Here is a 26,603-nt window from a genome sequence, read left to right as displayed (position 1 = left end):
AAGGAAGTAAAAGAGGCAGACAAAAGTTGGCTTTGTTCTGTTCCCTTTCATTTCCCAGGTAAAATAATGTGTAAGAGCTTTTTGTAATTGTTTTATATAAACAAGCAAATAAATAAGTAAGTAAATAATAATAATAAATTAATAAATAAAGGCACAGTATATTTGTGCACAACTCAGGGGTGAATATAAATGTGTGCTAATAACAAGTCCCCTCTTCAGTGAAGTGCACGACTCTAGGTCTCAAACACAAAGATTAGATTTGTTTTGACTGTTTTCAGATATAACTCTATATAATTCGCTGTTAAACTTGACCAAAAATAACAGAGCTAAAGACTTAAGCATCGTAGTCCTTTTACAATGGTAAATGAACAGAAGAAACAAAAAAGGAAAACAAACAAAAACTAGACTTGCACTAAGAGTCAATACATAGGAATGCAAAAATTTAAAGAAACATTTTTTGAGAATAATAATAAATATATATATATATATATTAACGCTTCTAGATCTGCCACAGGCACAATAGAATCACAACCACTAATTGTTTTTTCAAACAATTAAAGACACATAACAAATTAAATTAGATAGAAGATCATTTTAAAACATCATAACCCAGACTGCGAAGTGTCCCTACCAGAGTCTGAATCCGGGGAAAGCCTTGTCACAACTGCACCTAAAGGATGGACAGATCAGAGATTAGAATGATTTGGTTTCCTCTTGTTTAAGAGCACCACCCATTGTCTGGGTCTTTCAGTCTTTTTTTGGTTAATGTAAGCTAATATTAGTCTAGCCCATCTTCCATGCTGCGTAAACTCGCTGTCTCCATTTGTCTCTCACATGTGGCTGAGGCAGAGATCAAGCATTTGACCCGGAGCTTTAGGCTGGCACCATAACCTCGTTTGTTAGTGCTGATGAGAAATGTTAGAGTGCACTGATGAAAGCGAAAACAAAACAATACTCTATTTTTTCTGTTTTAACATCATTCATTGTTTTTCCACTGAAAAAGGAGAAGAAATGCATTACTCTCACCCCTACAACACAGGGGATGTTTCAGTTTGATGCAAACAATTTTTTTGATGTTTCAGAAAAAAGCTGTTGTGTAGGAAACCTACAGTATGGCTCCACTTGCAGCTTCATGTAAGTTGAGCCATATTGAGTGATATATACTGTGGGTGTCACCGTTGTCCTCTCTGCTGTCAATTATAAAAACAGGCTGATCACCTGACCTCTGACAGGATTATTTCAGCTAGACGTTTTTGACCATTGTTCAGGAAATGGAAGACTTTCATTTTGCTCATTGTACAGAAAAAAAACAGTTAAGTTTGCTGAGCGTGTCAGCCAGGTCAAGCTGGTACCACACACCTCAGTAGCTTCAAGACCTAGACTTGTCTCAGCAAGCCATAGACTTGCCTCCTCAAGCCCAAGACTTGTCCAGACAAGTCTTAAACTTACCTGCTCAAGACCTAGACTTGCCCTAGACTTGCCTAGACAAGCCCCAAACTTGCTTCCTGGGCCCTTGATTTGTCTAGACTTGAATGAATGAATGAATGAATGAATGAATGAATGAATGAATGAATGAATGAATGAATGAATGAAATGGTTTATTTCAAGCAATTAGGTATAATACATGAAAAAAAAAAACAAAAAAAAACATCACATTGAATTACATCTACATCGCTTGAAAGGGAGTGGGAGGAAGCGAACTTATATAATCCCACCCCGACTCGACCATACCGTTTTCTCCACATGAATTATCAATATCCGGTTCAGGAATTAATATCAAATATTTATACAGTAATACAGTTATACATTAATCAGTAACAATAATCTAAATATTCTTATTTAAAAAGATTGTATTCATCAAATAATTATTGTAGTAATACGCAAAGTAATAAGAAATAATCCTCTTCATTTGTTAATGCTAAAAAAAGTTTCAAAATATTCTCATTAAAAAAGACTATTTGTGCAGATTGTTTTCAGCAAAGAATGATTCTAATAATACAAAAAGTAATAAGTTGAAAAGAAAAAAGATCAGTAATTTGAGCAGAATCAGTGCTACATCACAGTAGCACGTAGCACGTAACGTTCTTCATTGTTATGACTGAGAGACTGTGAAGGTCTCATTTCAAGGGAATTGTGCTCAAGGTCTGCAGCTCAGAATTGGGTTAGAGTTCACCTTCAGGGGTTTCTTGAGTTCACATTTCACATTTTGCTTCAATTAAAGGTTCAAACGTGCGTAATCCTACAATTCTCAAAGTCGTTCATGGCTTTTATCTCCAGAGGCTTCGTCTGGTCCGGTGGTCCAAGTGGTTTGACGAAGATTCTGGAGTTCTGGATCCATGATGAATGGATCTGTTTCATTTTGCGTAGAATTGTCACATGCTTCACCAGATCAGCATGATATTTGGATAGATGAGCATTAAGAAAGATAGTTGAGCCCTTCAGGTGTTTGCGATGTTTCATCAGAGCTATCTTGTGCTTTCGATTCACAAACCTGATCAGGATCGCTGGTTTATCCGTAGTCTTTCCCCGAGGAAGCGGATGACAGACCTCAATAGAATTTAGGTCCAAGTAAATGCCTTTAGACGAAAGAAATAATCCAACTTGATTCGCCACGTCATCCATCACAGCTCCGTTAGCATCCATGCTAACGTTGGTAGCACCAGGCCGCGTCCTGGGTTGTAGTGAAGTCCCGTGAGAATCACATTATTCATCTATGCTTGTTGACCCATGTCATGCATTCTTATCTCTAGGAGATCTTGGCGATTATCTCGTTGTTCGTTGCGTGCCTCTTCTTCCACTCATCAGGGACCAGGTCGCAGGGGCAGCAGTCTAAGCAAAGATGCCCAGACTTCTCTCTCCCCGGCCACTTCCTCCAGCTCCTCTGGGGGGACTCCGAGGCGTTCCCAGGCCAGTCGAGAGACGTAGTCTCTCCAGTGTGTCCTGGGTCTTCCCCGATGCCCAAGCCACCTCAACTGCCCCATCTCAATACAGAGGAGAAATGGCTCTACTCCGAGCTCTCTCCGGGTGATTGAACTCATCACCCTATCTCTAAGGGAGCGGCCAGCCACCCTCTGGAGAAAACTTATTTCAGCCGCTTGTAGTCGGCTTCATCTGCCACTTCAAATTAAGGGGAAGGGAGAGGGGGAGAATTCGGATTGGGCTTTAGACTAGCCTCCTCAAGCCCTAGACTTAAAACTTTAAACTTTATTTACTTGTTTCGTGTCTGTCATTCATATGAAACACAAAGTGCTTAACCTCAAAGCAAGTAAAAATACACATTAAAAACACAGAGTGTTAAAAAACAAATACATACAAAGAAAACTGGACACCAACACAAAATAAGTACCCCTTCCTCCCCTGGTTCCTCCCTCAACCCACCCAGTTCCCCCAATGTAACCCTTGACAACAAAATTGGACAAAGACTTAAGAACTGCAGATCTAAGGGAACAGTCTTGCTTGGTACTGCTATGTGGAAACGGTAGGAGGGGGATCCATTTATTCTAAGGCCCAGCCCAATCGGGGGGGTCATCCGCCTAGCACAGGGCCCACTCTACAGAGCAGAAACCCAGCCGCCGAAATGAGAATGGGCACTGCAGCAGCAAGCCCACCCACAGGCGGAGGAAGTCACACCCCAAAAAAGGGGATCCTGTTAAGGAAGCACTGGAGTTAAAATTAAATAAATAAAAAGCATAAAACAGTTGAAACATACACTTTAAATAATGTGAATATAATAATAAAAAAATTAGAGCTAGTGCATTAAAATAATAATTACTTATATAAATTAACTATAAAATGAAGAAAAAATAAATATTAAGAAAAAAAGGGATAAAATTCAGTAATTGCTCCCGCTTTGTCTAGACAAGCCCTAGACTTGCCTCATCAAGCCATCAAGCCCTAGACTTAAAATTCAAAATGTGAAATTTATGAAAACATATTTGTGAAACCAAATAAAAATTCAACATTTTCCCTTCAAGAGGAGAAAGAATCAAAGTCATCTAGTGGTTACCAGCTTACTTTCCATCTTGATCTGGCAAAAATGTTCTTTGTCATTGGGCTATAAAAAGCATGTTGATTTTGTTTGGACATTTAATTGCAAAGTTTTCAGTGTTAAAATGCAAATACTGAATCAATCCTTTAACAGGAATTTAAATGTGTGTTTTAATGTTCTTGAGGTTTGTCTATAGGTGGATTATTTGTTTTTGTCTTTTCCTTCCCAACACACTCGTTTCAGTTCAGCAAACCGTCAATTAGTGTTACTCCACTCTTAACATTGTTTCAGTCCTGACTCATGCTGTGAGCCTTACAGGGGTTTTCCCACAGAAAGAAGCCCAGTTACAACACAACCAAGCCTTTATTCCTGGAGGGCACACATGTATCCTTTACCCAGCCCATAAAAAAAGAAGCATAAGCGGACAGAGCTCGCTGTCTCTTTCCTAACAGGAGTCGGCTGATGCCTGGACTTTGCAGGATATTAAATTCTGGGAGTGCTCCTGTCTGTGATAATGCACGAGAACATGTTTGTGAGCTCATGCCTCAGGCTCAGGGTGCTTCTAAATTAGTCCTCCACACAGAACGGGAAGTGTCCTGACTCACCCAGGCCAACAATACCCACAATGCATCGGTGTGGCTGAGGGGAATACACAGCAAAACTGCAAACATGAGCTTTTCAAAGCTCATATTTAAGGTAATGAGTCCAGAAAGAACGAAGACCTCTCAAGAAAACATTTTAATAATACTTTAAAAAATCTGAATTCTAATACTGTACATAATTAAACAAAAAAAAATATACAAAGCAGAAGAGTTTGTAACAGATTCCTTATTTTTTAGGTTAAACATATTAATCATCCAGTCTGCAATAACACTTTTCAATTAAAACACCACCTTTCCCTTAACTCAAAAGTATTTTAAATTCATGTAATTAGATGATACTTGTAAATATTAAGGCACACACTTAGATAAAATATTTTCAAATTGCATAGTTTCAGTCAAAAAAAAATCTACACACTTGGTTTTGCTTTTATTTTAACAGATATCTCTTTGCTGATGATCTCAGTCTCTCTAGTCATGACTGACAAATAAAAACACACCAGACGTCTGCTCTTCATGTGATTGATCATGAATGACAAGTTGTGCAAAATCCATTTTTAAAAGCGAACAGCTTTTTGACATATGTCCCATGGTGCTTTGCAAATCCAGAATCAGGATCTTGACTGGATCAGATGACTTCTCCTGAGGAAAACAAACAAACAAAAAGGGGTGTTTATTTTTCAGCAGTTATTGAGTGTTTATAAAGCTCACAGCTGATGACTGTTACCACCGCTACTAAGTTAATTTGGGCTCTTGGCTACAGCCGCTCTCTGAGCTGTAGATTCCTGAATGGTGAGCTCACAGTTCTGCCTGAGGAATTGAACTAATTTAATAAAAACATTAATAAACAAATAAAATTAATACAAATTATTTAGACTCAAAACTCAAATATCAAGGATCACATAGATATTAGCAGTCATATTGGCAAACACACAGGAATCCGTGAGTGCATAAAAATACTTTGCTGCCTGCTGAGGGCGAGTCAGGCAGATGTTATTCTGGGGGCTCAAATTGCATGATAATTATGTCCTCAAGTCACAGTGGTTTGTGTCCTAAGATGACTGAAAAGTAGGCATCAAGATGGCTTTGGCTCAAGACATCTAAACACTAAGTGGTATACTTTCAAATAACAGGCTTAGCTTGTGATTCTTAGACATGTGCCATCTTCGTCCCTGGAGTTCAAGTGTTATCGTTCCATAATTTTACACTTTTGGAGATAGCTATCACCATTTCACCCACAGAACATAAGGAGTTAAATTGGTCTGGGGCATTTGGAGACTTCTTTGGTGGCAGAAGCTCCAAATGAAAAGGGCAACAATTTGAGATATTTGTGGGTGTGCCCTGGAGGCGATCAGCTGATTCTCCGCTTGAATCTCACTTCCAGCTTCTCAGTGTGTCGCAAAAAATATTCTAAATAATAATAATTAATAAATAATAATAATATATCTTTCTATGAACTAAATGGCTGTTTTTTTTACCCCTTATGTTGTGTTTGGGTCAAGATGGACCCCTTTTCAGGTTTGACAAGGGTCAATTTTGACCAGTTTTCAAGTGTGGAAAAGGTTTCATTTTAAACCAAAGTGTGAAAAGGGTTACTTTTGACCCAATTTCAAGTGTGTAATGGGTCGGGTTTGACCTCAACACAATATATGGAGTAAATTGATCTCAACCAGAGGCAAACTCACCGTCTAATCAGAGCTCTTCGTCCTCCCCGGTGCTGCCCAGAGGTTCGGCGTACATGTGCCGGTTTCTCCCGGTCTGCACCGCTTGCAGGTTCTTATAGCGCACCAGTGCCAACGCAATCTCGGCGTTCCATGCCGTGCCATCCTGTGGACAGCGAAAGTCAATTTCCTTGCCCGTAGTCATGACCACCGTGAAGTACACCATCCCTCGCTTGTACTCCACACAGTCCACCGTGGTCATGAGCTCGAAGCGGAGCTCCTTAGCTTTGGAGCTCCATCCTGACTCCGGAGCGGGACCTCCTCCTCCCCCGCCGCCGCCTCTGCAGCTGTGCAGGCGCAGTCCTTCCTCCGTCAGCACGCAGCGCTTCTTCTTCCACAGCTGGAGAAGGCCGCTGCTGCGCTTCTCCAGCTGCCCGTCCCTCATCACTTTGACGGATAGAGACATGTTCACCATGGGAGCCAAACGCAGTCTGTCCGCCTATGTTCTCCAGATGAGTCCATCAAACGGTGAAAAGCTCCCGCTGGATACCGCGTGGCGTTACAGCTGAGTCATGGAGTGATAACTACCTCGACAAGGAAAGCAAAAAGCGGAAGCTTAGCTTTAATTTGTAAACGCGGAGGTAGGTAGGTAGGTAGGCTGGTCTGCTCTGCCTGGATGTGTTAGGACATGCCCGGCTCCTCTGTGGACCGTCTCACCATCAGCACCCCGCCTCCTCGCCGGTGACGGCAACGAGCCATCCGGGCAGTTTAAGAAATTCCCTCCTCCGTCTGCGCGCGTGCTCGACAAGGGTGACACGTGCAGCTGCACCTCTCAGAGAGCGTTAAGACAACAGCCCCCGGGGCGGGCAGGCAGCCGCCGAGGCGGGGGCAGTTATACCTGGAGAACTCCCAACACATGACGCATGCTCCATGTCGGTTAAATTCCCGCCGCTTCTTCGGGTCAAAGTGACCCTGGGTGAGACATTGAACCGAACACGTTTGACTTCTTTACACACAGATTTTCACCTAAAAAGGCGTTTTTGTTGGTGTTTTGGGCTGAAATTGAGTTCCACACCAGCTGTTCTACACTATTTATCACATGGCTGAGTCTATTAGCTCTAAATAATACACTTTTTGGGGGGTCAAATTGACCCAAATTTCCGATACTAGTGTGGTTGTAGCATAGGCTTTATTTATTTATTTTTTATGTATTTATTTACAGTCAGTTAAATATATTTGTGCTTGTTTTTTGCCACAAAAAATACAAAGGTGATATGTTTATGTAGGAAAAATAGATAGGCACCCCAAACTTTAAAAATTTACCATTACGGTATTTATCACAGGCTAAGTGTAATACCTCCAAAAAGGTAGTTGAAGGTATAGAAGTTAATTGAAATTAATCAAATTTTTATTTGTTTATTTATTCGGGGGGTCAAATTGACCCAAACTTCCAATAACTGCATCGGTGCAGTATTTTATTTATATATTTTATTTATTTATTTGTTGTCAGTCTGTCAGACAGTTGTCAGTAAGATTGATTTTTTTTGTTTGTTTTCATAAAAAGGTAATATAGTTTCCATCAAGTGACTTCACCTGTTTAGAGAGGAAAATATAGTTTGACCCCCCAAACTTCGCAGACATACATTACCTTTAATTTATTTACCAAAGCCAAAGTCTATTAGCTCCAAACAAGGTAGCTATAGATAGAAAGTTCATTGAAATTGTAATTAATTAATTTTTATTGTTTTCTTTTTTAGGGTCAAACTGACCCAGACTTCTAACAATAACCCATGTGGATGCATTATTTATTTATTTAGTTTGTTTTCACAAAAACAAAAAAAACAAAAAAAAAAAACAAAGGCAAGTGCTATATAGTTTTAAATATATTTTCTTTTCTGGTGAAAACTTAAGTAATTTTGACTATAAACCTTTACAAATTTTAATCAACATTATAGTTTACTGATTTGTAATTCTCAATTATTTAAAAACAAAGTTCTGTTGACAGGTAAAGATTCTCCTCTCTTTATTTCCCACAGATTTACCTTGCATGTCTTGAGTCTGTGATGTGTCACAAGGCCATGACCGAAATGGATACCATGTGCATGTGTCATCTCTAAAAAAGTTAAGATAAGGCTCAAACCTTTTACTTCGCTTATCTGATTCAAGTTTCTGAGTGTTCCTTTGTTATTACATCAGCAGTGACACAAACTCAGTTGAATGGTTGTTTTATTCCTATCAAGTCCAGAATGAATAGGAAAAAATGACAACTGTAATACTTCAGAGAGCAAGAAAATACAGGCAATTTAAAACAACAGGTTTATTATAAGAATTTGACATTAAATTTAAAGTAAAACAATCTTGAAACAGATGTTATTTGAGTTAAAATGGTGGTTTCTGTACTTAAATGCTTTTGTGTGTAAAGTTATACGATGACAGATTGTCCTTTATAGGTTGGAGAGAAGCGCCAAGATCCGCTGAAGTCCTCATTGGGTATGTGCCAATGCCCCAGCTCCGAGTCCGTAACCAAATCCCTTTGGACCAAAGTTTTTACCATAACAACCTGTTGGGATCAAAGGTAATAATGTCAGACTTAATGATTATGTTAGATCATGTCACCAATAGATGGCACTGTTACATTATCCAACACTAACAAGTACAGTATGTCACAAAAGTGAGTACACCCCTCACATCTCGGCAAACATTTAGCTATATCTTTTCTTAGGACAACACTGCATAAATGACACACAATGAACAGTAGTCAATGTAAAGTCAGTGTAAATTTATTGTCCCCTCAAAATAAATAAAAATACAGCCAATAATAGCTAAACCCCTGGCAACAAAAGTGAGTACACCCCTAAGTGAAAGTGTACAAATTGAGCACAAATTATCATTTTCCTTCCCCTTTGTCATGTGAACCATCCGTGTTAACACTGTCTCAGGTGTCATCAGTTATCAGGTGAGTTAAAAGTCGGTAAAAAAGCTCTTCCACTCTCTTAACCTGGTCACTGAAAGTTCAACATGATACCTCATGGCGTCAGTTCTCAGAAGAGCTGAAAAAACACACTTTTGCTTTACATAAAAATGACCTAGGCTGTAAGAAAATAGCCAACACTCTGAAACAGTGGCCAAGATCATCCAGCGCTTTAAGAGAACAGGTTCTTCTCAGAACTGGCCTCGCCATGGTCGGCCAAAGAAGCTGAGTGCACGTTCTCAGCGTCACATTCAAAGACTGGCTTTGGAAAACAAACAGATGAGTGCGTCCAGCATTGGGGCAGAGATCGAAGGGATGGGAGGTCACCCTGTCAGTTCTCAGACCGTACGCCGCACACTGCATCAAATTGCTCTGCATGGTTGTCGTCCTAGAAGGAAGCCTCTTCTAAAGATGATGCTCAAGAAAGCTTGGAAACAATCTGCTGCAGACAAACTAAGGACCAGGATTACTGGAACCATGTTCTGTGGTCTGATGATACCAAGATCAACAGATTTAGTTCAGATGGTGTCAAGCATGTGAGGCAGCAACAAGGTGAGGAGTACAACGACAAGTGCATCTTGCCTACCGTCAAACATGGTGGTGGAAGTGATATGATCTGGGACAGCAATTCTAACATGTACTGTGACATTCTGAAGCAGAGCATGATCCCCTCCCTCTGGAAACTGGGCCACAGAGTAGTGTTCCAGCATGATAATGACCCCAAACACACCTCCAACATGACCACCGGCTTGCTAAAGTGGCTGAGGGTAAAGGTGATGGACTGGCCAAGCATGTCCCCAGACCTAAACCCCATAGGACACCTCTGGGGCATCCTGAAGAGGAAGGTGGAGGAGCACAAGGTGTGAAATGTCCACCATCTCTGTTGTGTTGTGATGGAGGAGTGGAAGAGGATTCCACTGGCAACATATGAAGGTCTGATGAACTCCATGGCCAGGAGACTTCAAGCCGTGCTGGAAAATGATGCTGGCCACACAGAATATTGACATTTCCCATTTTTACTTAGGAGTGTACTCACTTTTGTTGCCAAGGGTTTAGCTATTATTGGCTGTATTTTTATTTATTTTGAGGGAACAATACATTTACACAAATGTACTAACTTTAGACTGACTGTTGTTCATTGTGTGAAAGCGTCATTTATGCAGTGTTGTTCTATGAAAAGATATAACTAAATATTTGCCGAGATGTGAGGGGTGTACTCACTTTTGTGGCATACTGTACCTTTAGGTAGAATAACCCGGTCTGCTCTTTCTATATTTCAGCTGTACTTCAACCCTAACCTAAGAAAGATATCTTCTGGTCTTTAAAAGTCAATTTTACTTTTTTTTTTGTTTTTTTTCATTTTAAGTAGCACCATTTACTGGCTGCCCCCCCCCCCAAAATTAGAAAAAGGTTTTACCTTTGCAATAGATTTCCCCGTCTTTGTCAGACAGCGTGGTAGACTCGAGGCTCTTCCCACATGTGGCACATGTGAAACACCCAATCTTGTGCCATGACTGTGAAAACAAAGGCACTTTATTCTTTTGTTTTTAAATGTTGGTTCTGCTTCATGCAAACCTGTGTACAAACTAAGGTGAGGCTTCCTTACGCTTCCAGCTCCGATCACTTTTTCAGCGGCATACACAGCCTTGCCACAGCGAGGACACTTATCTGACCCTCCAAACTTCTGAGCCATCTTGGAGGGGTTTGGGTTGTTGGTTGGACAATGAGGAAGTGGGCTAAAAAATGAGGAAAAGATGGATATAAAGCATCCAAAATACTTTTAGGAATGAATGTGTGCAGTTGTGTAACTCACGTTTCATGTGTAATACCCAGAGACTCTCCTTTGTCCATGCTGAGGGTCCCTGCCCCCTGACCGTAGCCATAACCTTTTGGTCCATACTTCTTGCCATAGCATGCTTTACAGTAGATTTCGTCCATATGAACTGCAACAGTCGTGCTGTCCAAGCTCTTCCTACAAACCACTACACAAAAGACATTCCCACCAGCGATTATGAGTGTTTTGCATGTTTGTGTACATGTCATTGAGTGCATTCATGAGTTTAGATAGACGCCTATTTGCTTCCTTTTATGGCTCAGTTCTCCCAAAGGAGCATGTTCTCATCTGAATTCCATCACAAGAATGTTTGATTACAAAATCAAAGCAAAATGTTTTTCACTCAGAACTCCCTGAACTTACCCTCCCCTTTGAAATGTCTGAAATTACAGCATTTTTCAACAGTAAGTGGAAAAACTTAAAAAAGTGAAATGCAGACAGTTATTTATATAACTTGACAACTGATGTGTCAATCATTTACTGCAGTGAATCGTCTCTTTTACATAGAAAAATCCATGTTAACCCTTTAACACCTGAGGGGTCACCGTGACGCCTAAACACAAAATCTTCAACATACTGTAACTTTTTAACTGCTGACACGAAACATCTATGGAAATGCATTCAAAACTCCTGTTCGTCCGTCACTACACACATTTTTAAGACACTATTTGGGCTCTACTTACAAAACCCGTCCATTAAACATGTTGATTTTTGAATTGTTTGCGCTGAAATTCCCTCTTCTCAGCTTCTCAGCTTGTGTTAATTGTGTAGTCCGAAGAACGTGTTATTTTGCTGTCGCCGGAAATTTCGCCAGTGTTAAAGGGTTAATGGACATCATAGATTGGAAGTTGGAACTCAGAATTTTAAAAATGATACGATCGAAGTGTTCCAGACACAAACACACACAGAGAGACCTCGTTGCTTATGACAGAGTATCAAAACAAACTCTAATAATTACTCTCAGCTGGAAAAATTCTTAGACACTGAAACAACAGCCATCACTGCTGACCAACAATGAAAAGCAGCTTTACTTATCCTGCAAACCCAACATAATTGATGGAGAAAGGAAATTGTCGTTTGACTAAGGGTCACATTCTGTTAACTTGTTGTCCTTTCAAGAATAAGCAAGTTTATCACAATTGTATAGCACATTTTATGTACAATTCAAAGTGCTACACATAAAACACTAAAAGAGACATTTAAAAGCAAATTTATTCAAAATGTGATCAGTGAAATAAAAATGTAAGGAAAGTTAAAACGAACCAAATTTGAAATAACATCAACAGACATAAAGGGTCTTTAAATTGGATTTAAATAAACTGAGTGCTTCAACTTCTGGAAATGTGTACAGATACGTAGAGCATAGAAGTTGAATGCAGCTTCTCCATGTTTTGTTTTGACTCTAGGAACTGTCAAAAAAACAGATCCAGAAGAAAGGTTTGACTAGTGGGTCAGGAGGTCAATTGTTTGTTTTGTAACTTAACCAGGGTTGGGCAAACTACGGCCCGGGGGCCATATGCGGCCCATAAAACCATCTAATCAGACCCGCCAAAGTGGAATAAATTATATTGACAATCCGTATTAATGTTTTGTTTTCCCCTGTAATCGCTTCACTATAGATGGTGTTTTAGCTATTTTGCATTCATATGTTGTGTTGAGATTTTTTGTTTTTCTGAGATTCACGTGTGTTTTCTGAGTCACAAAGCTATTTTTTTCAATCATACAAACACCACATGGTCATAGCATTTCTCTAAGTTGGTGTTTTCCCCAGAGGTACATCAACCTATTGGTGCAATTGGCACTAAAATGAAAAAAAGCAAAGTTTTGAAATAAAAAATATATGTATATATTTTTTCAATCAAAATTAAAGCATGTTTCCGTCCAGATTCCATTTTATTTTCTTCTTGGGGTTGATTAACAAGACTCACCATGCATTCGTTCATGGTCCGGCCCTGCTGTCAAATTTTATAACCCTTTGTGGCCCACAAGTCAAAAAGTTTCCCCACTTCTGTACTAAACCGTTCAAAGCTTTATAAACTGGCAACAAAACTTTAAAGTCTTTAAAGACAGTGTATGTGTAAAGAACTAAGTATGAAACATGTCGACCTTTCTATTGTTAAAGTGAATGTTTTTATTTCCTGTCCAGGTTTAAGGTCGCCGTTTATGTCACTGTACCACAACACTTCAGATTTGTTCAGATTTTCCATTCTACTGGACAACACTTTTTAATATTTTAATGACGAACAATGAGCATGAGGTCAGTTTAGTGTGTGTCTGATGATGTGTCAAAACAGTCATGGTTTCCACAATGGTTATCACAGGAAGCAGCAAACCGTTTACTCACTGCACAGGAAGCAGGACCTGTGGAAGCTCCGCCCATCACAGAGAACCTCCTCTGCAAAGTAGACCGTTTTGGAGCAGCGACCACACTTGTTTCCTCCCCCTAATGGCATCCTGCAATAGTCAAAAGGGTAAATTTGTATAAACCAACGCTGTAATTATCCGTATACCTAAGTTTTGTTCAGTTTTATTGCTGATGAGATCTAACCTTACTCTGTAAAGTGACAAATTACAGAGTTTATCACTCTAAACAATTATTTTCTGTCATTTTTTTTTCTTTTTCCCACGTAATGACTCCAACTATAATTCAAAACGAAGCATGGGAAGAATTTATATGTTACTAGAAATGTGCTCACATTTGCCAGTAATTGCAGTGTTTTCAGGACTATAATTTAACTCAACAATTTTCTGCAGCTTTTTGTCCACCAAACAAAAGTTGAATTCCTTTTAAGGGTGCTGCAAAGACACGACTCGCAGAGAAAATTGCTGTGGGAGTGAATGACGTCAGACCCGGAGTGTTTTTACACCGTTTTCCCGGACGACCCTCCTTATCCATTCCTGTGTATCTACTTCCACATTCCTGACTGTGTAAACCCTCTACCACCCCGCTGGTCTCTTCAAGTTTTTTTTGTTTTTTCAATCCACTGTGGCAGAATGAGTTGCTGCAGGCGAAGCAATGAGGTATTTGAGGTTTTTGATATGTTTGGAAAATCACTTCCACTTGAAATGTTTGCTTTGGTTCATGCATTCAAAAAGGAACTGTAAAGAAGAAGTCCTCACTACTACAGTAAACATCAGAGAAGTATCCAGCTGTGTAAAAAACAACAAAAGTTTAAATCTAAGCAGCTTCTAAAATTAAAAAAAACAAAATCTCGGAGTGGTTCTAAAGGTAAAGAAAGCAGCATCAGATTTGTCTTTTCTTTTTCCATTTTTTCACTCTGTGGTTTCAGGTTCAGCCTCTTACTTCTTGACATTAAAACCACTTGGTCGCTGTTCATGTAAAGCCAAAACTAAACACATGTAAGTCGAGACAGTGGGGTTAAGAACAAACAATTACAGAATGTGAAACCTGAATGTCATGCCTGCTAAAAAATCATTTGTAGTGACAAAACTATCAGGGATTTTGGTTCGTCGTAGTCATAAAAACCTAAAACCAGTGAGGAAAGACAGAAATGCTTCGCATATTTGTTTCTAGAAGGTAAAAGTAGTTCCCCCCAACCTAGGAAAGCGAAGACTCCAGATGGTAGAGAGCTGAAGTCTCAAACCTGTTTTTTAAATGTTTTGTTATATATATAATTAGTGTGAAGAAGGGGAAGCACAGACTGAGAGCTGGTAATCCACCCACAGAGGGGAAAATGTGTGTATGAGAATAAAGTTTGTGCCTTCCGCTTTATTAAAAAAATCCTGTTGTGTTAGTTTTTAGTAGATCTGCAGGTTGAGACACGTGTGACTACCGAGGTTAGTAATGGAGTGTTGTGTAAAACAGTTAGAGGTTTTGAGTAAACAAGTCTGGAAGTTTGTACCTTAAATGTAAAGTTCACAATTATTATTTGTACTGCTGCAAAAAATACACAAAGCCACGTGCCTGAATCCAATAATACATAAACCAATTCTTACCTGCAGATTGTAGATATTGTCAGTCGAGAAGGAAAAAGTGAAGTGGAACTGTACAGTCCTCTTGCAGCACTGAGGTATGTTCAGGAAACCAAAACCAAAAAAAAAAAAAGGAAGAGTTCACACTGAAAATACCAGCACCACTTTAAGTGAAGCTTTAAAGACTTTGCACAGCTTGTTCTAGCTTGAAAATGTTGAAGCAGAATGTGAGTTTGTGAGTTTCTCCTGTGCTGCTCTCAAAAGGAGGAGCCAGTTTCTGCTGCTAAACTGTTGAAATGGACCCCAAACTCAGCAAGTTCTGCCCTGAAGTGAGAAATAGAGGGTGGAGTTCAGGACTGGATGGGTGGGGAACTTGAATTCAGTATTTGCCAGTCGAAGCGACATTTGATACCGGTTAATGGTTAAAGGGAGAAAAGATAAAAAGTCGTTTTTCAAGTTTCTTCCTCAAACTTGTGTGTTCACTAATGTAAAGCAGTTAATCTGGCTAAACTGCGAAGTGCATTTAGTTGAGAGGGTTTGATTATGTGTTGAACTATTCAGGATATAAATATTACAAATGCATTTTATTTTTACTTAATGGACAAACGCTTAACTTTTCTAATAGCTTTTTATGACTAAAATACATGCTGCATTTCACCTTTCACAGTTTGCATTACATGTGTCAAATATGTAGATTACACTAAAAACTATTTGTTTAAAACAGTATGGGTGACTCAGTTGGCTACATGCAAGATCAACACATGGGAAACCTGTGGTACCAGTAGGAAACTTTCCCAGGGGGTGTGATGGGTTGAATCCAGTGTGGGTCCTTAGGGAAAACCCTTCATGCTGCTGCCTAACTAGCTACAGGGGGGCACAGGTCTGGGTTTCCCTTTGCCGGTCCCCCGCCTGGATAATGGACAGGGCTGTGTCAGGAAGGGTACCCAACGTAAAACTCTCTGCCAAACCCAATTTCTAGATTAGCTGATCTCTGAGGGGATTTTTGACCAAAAAAACAAAACAAAAAACACAACCTTTTTATTGTAAGCATGGTTGATAATATTTTAAATGTATATGGGTTTTATTATTATTATTTTTTAGGATTATCTTGTTTCTTTAGAGGTTGGTCAAAGGCTTGTGTGGATGGATTATATCATCAACAGTCAAAAACCAAACATTTTTAGGGAGGGCATACATTTTTAAAAAAAATCAGGTTGTAGTATAACACTATACGCTTTCATATACAGTATGTATATTTAAAAATATATAATTTATATCTTTTGGACCAAGAAGTTGAGGAAGTTTAACCTTTAAAATGTCGAACTGTAAGATTTGTGGGGTTTTTTTCTACTTTCACTTACACATTTAGATGCAGTTTCAGTTTTATTTCAAGGCTATTAGCAGGGCATTAAGTGACATTTATGCACCAGCTATTACAGTTCTTTCAGATAAGCTCAGTGAAAAATAAAGGAATTGCCTATATGAGCTTCTGTTTTATGAATAATAAAACAATAATGGGGTAATGAAGAGGGATCTGAGAATGAACTCTGTCTCCATCAACTGGCCATCTTTGGTACTGAACTCCAACACTGTAAGATAAAGAAGTTTTCTGATTTGATGCAGAAGGTCACATTAAGAAATGTCTCAAATTTTCTTTATGGAAATATTTTTGTTGTTTATTGAAAGGAAAGTTTGGTCAAATTTGACGAATTGCTGGTTTTGGTTTGGATTGCGGTGTATTAATTTACTATTTGAAAAAACAGTTTGTGTAGTCTTTTGCAAATACTTCAATGAGCATTGCATTTAGAAAAAAGAGTCACACAATGACTTAAAATAATTACTTTGAAGAAACTGTGCAATGTTCATTAACAAGTGTGAGAGTCGCTTTGACATTACAGCAAACAAGATTTAGATAGTTTAAGCCATTCGTTTGCTGTCGGTGGCATTTGGAGCCGGCATGCTGGACAGGCAGGGATGATGGATGAAGCCAATCTTTCAGTCCATTTTCTCAGCCAGCTGAAATGAAGATGTCATAAATAACAAATGTACTCATTCAGCATGCACAGACAAAGATAGCTGTATAAATCTAAATGATGATTTTACCAAGCATGTATTTTGTGTTCTAGATTCATGCAAACAATGTTTACTATAGCATGGAGGATGTGAATGGTGGTTGCATTAGTTGTAAGGAATCTGTAGTTTATGCAGTGGAAAGATTTTTTTTTATTATTTTTACAAAAGAAAGGCACAAATTATGAAAAAAAAATAGCAAAAAAGTAAATTAACTCCTAAACCTGCAGGATTTTTACAAAATAATGAGTGGATTTATTTAAAAAATAAAAATACGAAAACAAAAAAAAAATCCACAGCAATGTTATCATGAGTTATCTTTAATTAATCAGCACTTTCGATTTGTAGTTAAAAGGTACTAACTCCCACTGGTGATAATGTCAATACTCTAAATTTTCATCTATCTTCTTAAAAACCACAAATAACCAATTTACAGAACTCAGCGTGAGTTTATGCCAGGAGGACATTACTGGTGGCGCAGTTTCAGCCTGCTCTGAAAACAATAGAAAAGTAGAAACTTCTCTATTACAGCATATTTGCCTCAATGCAGAGAAAATATAAAGATTTAATTAATGAATTCAGACTTAAAGGTTTCCCTTCCCTCATTTGATTTCCACTGAGCATTTCTGGAATGCAAATGAGTAAAACTTGTAGATGTATTATCTTTATTATTTTTAAATATACAGTTATATGCAGATATAAATATGCAGATGTAAATTCTTACATATACTAAACAAGAAAGGATGATAAACAGCTACTTGTTTTCTTCCTGTTTTTGCAAATGTGAATAAAGTCACAGTTGAAGCTAAATTGAGGCTTTTTGAACATGAATGCATCAAAGTTCAGGATGAACTATGGCAAGTATTCTACTACAAATATGGTGGTTTAATCATCAATTTACAGAAAAAAGTTCTCTGGTCTAAACTGATGTATCTTTCTCACAAGTTTTTATTGATTTTCTCAACATATAGCTATCTTCTCCTTGAAGCCAAAACAAAAAAAAATATTATAAGTAGGAGTAGGAGTCAGTGCAGTGTGTGTGGTTGTTGGTCTCACGTAAATCCTTTTGAGAGACTAACGACTTGTACAATCTTATCCCTGTAATTGATTTAAAGGATTCCGGCTTCCTACTGACCAAACAGACCTGATCCAGTTCAGGAACAACAAGTAGGACAAGAATGGGGACCAGACCTGAAGGACCAGCGTTGGGCACCTCGAATTTAAGAGGCACATCCTTTAAGTTTCAGCAACCAGTGAGCAAGGTAAGAGGAAAAACTATAACTCCAACTAGTAGTGTCAGTACTGTACCATCAGTTATTGGTAAAGCTTTAACACCAGAGCCCCTGTGTTTGCATTCTTTGATCTTCTGTGATTTTTCAATTGTTAACACAATCAACGTAATTCCAACAGATTCTGAAGGACTCGTGCCACTTTTCTCCTTCAGAATCTGCTGGAATTACATTGATCGTGTTAACTGTTGAAAAGTTGCAGTATGTAAAAGATTTTGTGTTCAAGCGTCACTGGTGACGTCTCAGGTGTTAAAGGGTTCAAGGGGACTGCTGTGGTTCAGAGGTAGAACGGTTGACTTCTGATTGGAAGATCACAAGCTCAGTTCTCACCCTGCCCACCCATGGTGCAGAGGTCCCCGACCCTCTGGATGTGGTACCGGACATGGCACTGGACATGGTAACAGATGTAGAACTGGTACCAGATCAGGGATTAAGGTACTGGTACCAAGTTAAGGGTTAGGGACCCATGATTAGCATATGCATTTTTTTTCCCGTCTGTGGCCTGGTACCAAGCGGCCCTCGGACTTGTACTGGTTTGTGGCCTGGAGGTTGGGGACTCCTGATTTATTGGGAACAACCAGTACATCAAAAAATGTTTAGTTGGGGACACCAAAAACGTCAAAAACAGACACGGAAGAGGCTGAAACCTTACGTACATATATGACAAATTGGGAGTGAGAATGTGTTAGACTGGAAAGGGCCTTGGAACTTCTAAAAAGGTGTTAAAGCGCTTTATAAGTATGCTCCATCCATTCATCCATCTGTTTTGGATAAGCATCATGCTTTAGCCCGTTTCTTTTTGGTTGATGTAGACTATCATTTAAAGGTTGTGAAATGTTACATTTATACAACCAACCAAATAAAACTTCAAACTATTTAACCCACCATATTCCCTTTTCGGTGTTGGAGCTTTCCCTGGTTACTGTTGGTCATAGGCGGGATGGGGTACACCCTGGACAGGTTGGCAGTCTGTCACAAGACACACAAGCAGTCACACATGCACAGTTAAGAGCAGGAGTGTCCGAATCCAGGCCTTGGAGGCCGGTGTCCTAGATGTTTTCCAACCAATCTGCCATTGAAGCTCCTTATTTGCCAAACACATCTGATCCATATAATCAGGAGCAAATGAGACAGGATTTCTGGAAAACCAGCAGGAGGCCGACCCTTGAGTCCTGGAGTTGGACACCCCTGCTTTAGAGTAACCAATTAACCTATAAAGCATGTTTTTAGACTCTGGGAGGAAGCTGGAGAGCCTGGAGAAAACCCATGCATGCATGGGGAGTCCACACAAAAACGTCCAAGTCAGGACCTTCTTGCTGTGAGTGCTGAGCATTAGGGGGTAGGGGTGTAGGAAAGAAATCGATTCTGTGATATATTGCAATATTTCATTTGGCAATACTTCTATCGATTTAAAATGCTAACAAGGCGATATTTAATTAATTATTTATGAGCGTCCTTCATCGTCTTACTTTTGTTTTCCATTTGAACCTCCGACCACTAGTTGGCAGCACAGCCCACTCTGAGCAGCTCCACACCAGAACAACAAGATCTCACAAGAAGCAGCTTGTGTTAAATGTTCTGTCTCATTGGTTCAGTCAACCTCGTGGTTATTGTTGTTATGAGACATGTACTACTTAGTATGACTTTTTTTTCTAAGTAATACTCTTAAAAAAAAAAGAAAAAATTGTTCTGGTACAGTCTTGGGATTTATAGCGATATGTATCGTATCACAACACATGTTTCACGATACGTATTGTATCGCCAGATTCTTACCAATACACACCCCTACTAAGCATTGCTCCCTAAGACTACAGCATTTACCATTTATGGTATAATGACTGGAGTACTGTAGAATCAAGGCCTGTCCTATAAAAAAAAAAAAAAAAAAAACTAGAAGCCCACCCTCAGCACAAATCACCTGATTTATGATTTATTTGTTTTATGGCTTCATTCTAATGTAATGGCATTGATTTTTCCTTCTGTTTTCCAGACAGTCAACATGTTGGATCCCACCCTCCCCACCAGACAATCTTCCATATGCCCCTCAGTGTGGCAGTGAGACAAGTGTCCCATTGTCAAAGGCAGCGTCTGTCAGGGGGAGGGACGTGCCTTGGGCAACATGTGAAGACCAGTTATGATATTAACCCCCCTGCCCTCAGCACACCCTCTACGCTGACGCTTGTACACAGCTTCCCCCTAATCCTCTTTTGCAAGTCACTTCCCGTTTTCACGAGACTCTGAGACAAAGCAGCAAATCATGTGAGTGTTTTTCTTTAATTGTTGGTCAGACTTCTGTGAGGACTTCACGCCTTTGTATCGCTGTATACAATCTGAGGAGTTGCTTTGATGTTGATGTTAGGTTATGACTATGAGCAGGAAAAGGATTGTGCTCAACGTGATGAAGAAACAGTGTGTCTGCATGGCCAATCTAAAGAGTGGGTGTCATATGTGGCCAACAATCCAGTGTTTTTTAAAGCAAAAAAGTATTAGTTTGTGTTACGCCTTTTTACTGCAGGGGTTTTCTGGGATGTTAATGCCTCTGGTGCAGACTTGAAGACGGGGTCAGTGCCTGATCAATACATGTGATCAGTCAGAGAGCTCTTAGGATGGAGTTTACTGCAAGTCTACAAGGAGCCGTATCATGAAACTCACACGCACCGTTATGGTTCTCAGAAATCACAGCTGCTGAATAGGCATCCTGACAAAAACGATCATTACAGGGGTATTTATGTCTTCTTCTGTGGTGTATCACTATATACACTGTTTTTCCTCGCCTTTCGTTGTGGCAGCCAGCTCAGCAGAAACACGAGAGGAGATGCAACATAAACACAAATGTGACTCTGCAAATTAGAGAAGATTAAAAAAGAACAGAAGGGTTGATTTTATCACTTGTCCTTATTATATCGTTATGAGGGCAGTTTAAGAAAGCTCAGCTCAAGGTTACGTCTGGGATGGGTAAGGTTTCCCTCCAGTTTATCTGCTGAGAGGAGATGTCTCTCTCCTTCCCTGTTTCCACCCTCTTTAAAATCTCCCTTTTTTCTCTTTCTGTCTCCTACTTTCATTAGCGGAGTAGGACAGGTCAGAGGAGTGATGGATGAGTGGGCTGTTCCTCTCATAGAACGCTTTTCTTCAGCTAAAGACACACTCAGACGGCAGATGCACGTGTCTGCGTGTGTGTGCATTTGTAATCAGCAGATGTACCATCACAATTCTGTTTTTTTCTCCTCTTTGTATTTTTCAGGGTGCCAATTAGCGGCTTCAGGGAATTTAGAGCTACATCTGCTTTAATTACTATGTGTTACTCACACTATTGAGCGTACACACACACACTTACACACATAGAACACTCTCATCTAACTAATGGATGAGCCTATCTTTGGTAGCTTGGCTTATATTTCAGCAGCGGGGAGAGGACAGAGCGCGGCCAACAGGTCCATTACTCAGAAATAGATAGAGGCTGCAACAAATTGGAGAAAAAAAACAGTAAGAGAGGCGGAGTTATAGCTGCAGGCGTACTGCGGCAGCAGCAGAGCGGCATGACGTGATGGAGGGGTGAGATGACGGACACACAAGTGCACATGCATGCAGGCCAGTCTCGCAAAAAGTAGCGGCATTCAGCAGCGAACAGAAAGCAGAGCAGCCCACTTTGTGCTTTTCTCCACTGATTCACGGAGAGGGTGAGCAAACTCTTGTCTTTAAAAAGAAAAAAAAAATCTCTGTTCCTTAGTGGTCATTTTATTGTTTCCTGGTTAGCTTTAAATTCTGGAGCATGGATGTGTAAGGAGGGTTGTGTTTTAGGGTGAGAGTGGGACCAAAGCAGGTGGGTATTTTATAACCTTGAGGTGACATGGGTCTGAGTCAGCTTCACAGAAGCTGGATGACTCATTCAGGAGGGAAAGCTTAACATCAGTTGGAGGACATGGAAGAGTTTAATGGAAGTTTGTTTACTTTGTGAGCAATAAACCACCATCCTGGCTTGTGTAGGGACTCTGCATTCTACACATCCTTCCCTAGTGACAAATAGACTGGAGATGGTTAAAAAGAACAGAAATGAATGAGTGACTTATTCTTCCTGTTGTACAAACTTTGTGTTTCACTTTTGTTTTAATATTTGGTCCTGGGTTTATCTCTGTTTAATGCAAAACTCAGTTTTAGATCAAACTTTTAACCATTAAAAACAAAGCTAAACTTGAGCTGCTTCATTTAGTTAAATAAGTACGATGATGATTCTAAAATGTATTTCTATTTGTGTCAAGAGGCGGTTAACGGTTAAAAGATGAAAACATTGATTTCTCCCACAAAAGTGACTTTGAAAATGAGTCACCTCTGTGCGAGCGCCTCTGATTGGGCGGATTTGTCATTCCTGTTGGTCACAGCTTCCTGTCTTGGTGAATGTGGAGGCTTGTGAGCCAATGGAAGGGCAGCGGTGAGGATGCAACTGTGATCCAGGAAAAAACAGCCCATTGTTCCTGAGACGTCGGAGAAGTGTGATCTCCCTCCTGGCGGCTCTGCCTGCTCGCTCCAACAGCATACCGAGGAACTGTGCAGCCCATTGACAAGTAAGCTCCTCATATGAGGCTCACACATTTCGTCATGAGTGGTTTGGGAGCTCGGGGTGTTTTTATTTTTAGTGTGTGGTTTTTTTCTGCTTTAGAAATTTCCTGGAATCATTATGACACAGTTTAGTACTTTAGTCCTGCTGTTCTCACTCCTGTGCTGCACTGATTTGTGACAAATATCCGTAGCTTCATTTGCTGCTGTAGTTAAACTCATTCATAGTGGGCATCAGTGTGAGTGTTTAAGTGTGTCCAGACAGGCATCCTGCTAATGTCCTTCAGTCCACAGAGTTCTGTGTTCCCACCTCATCTATTGATTTGGTGTTGAGGCAGAGGGTGAGCTCATGTGTTTGTGAGAGGGCTTAACCTGTCTCATTAGTAAAAGATACAGTGATGCTGTTCAGCTAAAGAGAGTCATGACACAGATAAGAGAAATCTGCTCTTATTAGGTTCACAGTTTAATGCTGATCTTCTCTTTCTCTTCTTAAAACGTTGATGCAGTGTTCTGCTGTATCTCTTGCAAATTTGAAACACGTCCAAGTCGACTAGAAGCTATTTGGGTTCAAACTTAAAAAAGCAGCAGAAATTCAGTCAAGAAAGAAGGGATTCTTAACTTGCGATTTCAAAAATTCTCCAGCAGATGTCAGCACTAACAAGCAAAATGAGATGACAGCACAGTGTTCTAATTCTCAACAAGTCTATTTTGACACATTATCTGTAAAAATAAATAGTTTCTTACTGAAAATTAAAAGAATCACTCATTCACTTAATTATTAGGGAATGAAAGAATTATTTTTTTCACTCATGTTTCTAGTTAATAGTTTATGCCGCAGCACATTTTTTTAATTACTCTTGTGAATTTATGAGAAAAAAAATCATAACTGCTAATTTACAAGAATAAAGTCATATATTTTTTACTTTAAGAGTCATAAGCTAAATGTATGACTTTTTTCTTATAAAGTTATGAGATTTAAAGTTGTAAATTTATGAGAAAAAAAACTATTATTTAAAAATAAAAATATTATTTATTGTATTTATTCATTGTTTGGTGGCCCCAATACTCCGTTACTCTTCAGATCTTACTGAAGATAATTCTCACATTATGTTACATCATATATTTATCCATTCCATAGCAAAACTCATTAAAGGACATATTATATTTGTCAAAATGACAATTTAAAAAAAGAAAGAGCTCAAACTGTGAATTTAAATTTATACACACAGATGATTATAAAATTCAGAGACTTTTTGTTTGCTTGCAAATAATAAAGCTACATATTTATAACAGAAAACAAACTGTAGTTTCCTTGGCCATGAAGGAAACCAGTATTTCTTTTCTGTGCTCATAACTGTTCATAAAGCTAGTCTTTCAAAATGGTTCTTCCTGTTATTTGCAATTTTTTTAACCTTATGTGAATAAAATAAAAACACAACAATTTCCATCTTCTTTAAAGGACATACAACTTGTTTGTTGGTTAATAGATTACCCAATTAAAAAAAATTAATAACAAAATAAATAAGCAAATTATAAATAACACTTAAATCAGAATAAAGTTCATGTTTTGGTATGTCCAAACCAATATTTAATACTGATTTAGTATAAACATGTCCCATACATTTATTACGTTGTAGATAAACCAGCCACCCTCCTAAAAATAAGACTGACATCTGAAATGTTTGGTTTGAAAAGTTAAAGAAAAAATGAATCTTATTTTTGAAAAAGCTCTAATATAAGTGTTAATGACTGTAATGGGAATACTGCAGAGCAGAAGGACCCATAGTGTTCTATTGCAGAGACTCATTCTATATGTGGTGTTACACCAACTGTAAAGGAATCCCTGCTAAACTTGATTTAGATTTGTCAAGGCTTTTGCCTTTTATGTTCTCTTTTCCCTCATATTTTTTAATCTTATCAATTCAGATTCCTCTCCTTGATGTGTTCTTAATTTGGCTGCTGTTGTACCAGTGTGACCCCCGATTATTCCCCAGAGACGGACCAATTTCCATACAGATTGAGACAGAGCCAGACTGCACCTGTGCTCCTGGAAATCTTTTCATCCATTAGACTCAAGAAATTCTCCTGCTCCCCAGAGTTTGGAGATGGAAAACTAAAAACTACTGTAAGACAGAGTGGAAAAGTAGACTTTATAAGGCAAAATATTATTTTAAGATGTAAAATAGAAGATTTTTGATGCCACTATTATGAATGATGTGCTATTAACACCTGTGAGAAATGACAGTTTACATTTTAAATTTGTTAAATATTTCACTTTCCATGTTTTAGTCTCTGCTGTCAGTCTGGTAGAAAAATAGTTTTTTTTTCTCAGACTGCAGGAGATCAGTGAGTTTGTGGAATTCTCATCATATCACAATAATGTGACTTTGGAGAATTTTTCTGTTACATTTTTACCAGGAAAAAAAACAGAATTATCTCTGTTGGAATGTTTTTGTTACTGTGTGTGTGTTATAGTTTTGAAATTTGTGTGGTGCATATTTTTTGTACAATATGAAAAGGTTTTTAAGTTTATACTTGATTGGACCTGCTTTCACCAGATAATGGTTGCATGTTGTTGATATATAAAAAAAAAGTTCTGCAGCAAAATGTTTTCAGCACTAAAACACATTTATACATAAAAAAGACTATACATTTTGTTACATACTTTTTGTGATTAAAGATTTTTGCAATGTCAAAACTGAGCTTTGGACAGTGCAATGGCACTTTTTGTCAATTATACTTCATTTAACAACTTTTCTACACTTATTACTGACCCTTTTAAGTAAACTTTGGAAGGCCATCAAACTCAAGTGGGTTCTATTTACCCTTTTAGATTGTATTTATTGTTATTTATAAACATATCTGATGTGTTGAAAAAGAAACTGCATTGTATTAGTAGTGTGTCTAGACTTGGAGCAGGACTTAAACTTTAACAAATCCTCATAAAATGGACAGAATCAACTAAACTTAAACATGAGAAAAGTAAAGCTCTTAAACCAAAAAGGATTACAAACAACTTTTTCTAAGATGAACTGAAAACCATGAATTTTAGCAAAATGGGACTAATTATCTAAAGAAGAAACAGCTGTGGATGATTATCAAATGAAATAGGTGAGACTGTCAAATAACAACACGGGTACACCAATGAGATATATTCTATTAGATCTTTTAGAACGCAGGAGTCTTAAAAAGAGCTTGTTTATTTTTTGGTTGGAAAAAACTCAAAAAGGCTAGAAAGCTCCTAGAGGGCTCGCAAGACGATCTGGCGACAAGCGGAGGGGACACGCTGCTTATAAGAGAAAACAAGATTATCAAACACAGGTGCTCCCATAAAGAGGGCAGGAGAACAGGTAGGAAAAAGGAGGGAATCAACATCCCTGAAACGAGAGGAGGGCGGAAACAAAAGGTTACAAAAAAAAAAAACGGAAATACAACTACACCCGTTCCTAAACCCCACAATGAATCTGTTCACTCTGCCAACTCTCTCTTTATTCCTTCATTTACTTCAAACACAACCTAACAAATTTACGTTAAGCACAGCACAGAAACAATGTCACATTTGTTGCTTTCTCTTGAAATTTGACTGCTAAAGAGAATCCCCAGAAGGCTTTAGCACTTATTTAAGAAAAAAAGCATAGTATGATGATAGTAAAAGTAGGGATGGGTCATAAATTGGTGCCAGTATGGGTATCAGCCAATATTTGCAA

The 26,603-nt window shown here is 38.8% G+C and overlaps 4 protein-coding genes across 14 annotated transcripts in view; 1 reads left to right on the top strand and 3 right to left on the bottom strand.

Annotated features, from left to right (window-relative positions):
* The window catches only part of tnni1a (troponin I type 1a (skeletal, slow)), a 4,874-nt gene extending 3,731 nt beyond the window's left edge, over positions 1-1,143 (bottom strand). The window contains exon 1 of the mRNA XM_024293129.2: positions 632-1,143. The gene's annotated coding sequence lies outside the window, so the exon portion shown is untranslated. The remainder of the gene's footprint in view (positions 1-631) is intronic.
* A 3,565-nt stretch (positions 1,144-4,708) lies between these two features.
* phlda3 (pleckstrin homology-like domain, family A, member 3) lies at positions 4,709-7,041 on the bottom strand. The gene is made up of 2 exons (XM_024293131.2): positions 6,273-7,041; positions 4,709-5,229 (listed from the first exon to the last, which is right to left on the bottom strand). Exon 1 carries the CDS (start codon positions 6,721-6,723, stop codon positions 6,280-6,282), a length of 444 nt encoding a protein of 147 aa, XP_024148899.1. The 5' UTR covers positions 6,724-7,041; the 3' UTR covers positions 4,709-5,229; positions 6,273-6,279.
* Positions 7,042-8,457: 1,416 nt separating this feature from the next.
* Positions 8,458-15,307, bottom strand: csrp1a (cysteine and glycine-rich protein 1a). The gene is made up of 6 exons (XM_024293127.2): positions 15,011-15,307; positions 13,398-13,507; positions 11,033-11,201; positions 10,826-10,955; positions 10,637-10,733; positions 8,458-8,808 (listed from the first exon to the last, which is right to left on the bottom strand). Exons 2-6 carry the CDS (start codon positions 13,504-13,506, stop codon positions 8,732-8,734), a joined length of 582 nt encoding a protein of 193 aa, XP_024148895.1. The 5' UTR covers position 13,507; positions 15,011-15,307; the 3' UTR covers positions 8,458-8,731.
* Positions 15,308-17,910: 2,603 nt separating this feature from the next.
* LOC112159176 (neuron navigator 1) overlaps positions 17,911-26,603 on the top strand; it is an 86,881-nt gene continuing 78,188 nt past the window's right edge. For 7 of the 11 annotated variants that reach the window (XM_036212736.1, XM_036212735.1, XM_036212734.1 and 4 more), the window contains exons 1-2: positions 19,490-20,604; positions 22,722-22,904. The gene's annotated coding sequence lies outside the window, so the exon portion shown is untranslated. Of the gene's footprint in view, positions 18,319-19,489; positions 20,605-22,592; positions 22,905-26,603 lie in introns of those variants that run through there. The other 4 variants (XM_036212733.1, XM_036212728.1, XM_036212727.1 and 1 more) reach the window with 3 other exon arrangements.

This window comes from Oryzias melastigma, linkage group LG7 (genome assembly GCF_002922805.2).
Source record: "Oryzias melastigma strain HK-1 linkage group LG7, ASM292280v2, whole genome shotgun sequence".
Taxonomy (NCBI): Eukaryota; Metazoa; Chordata; class Actinopteri; order Beloniformes; family Adrianichthyidae; genus Oryzias; species Oryzias melastigma.
This window is presented reverse-complemented; position numbering and strand designations above follow the sequence as displayed.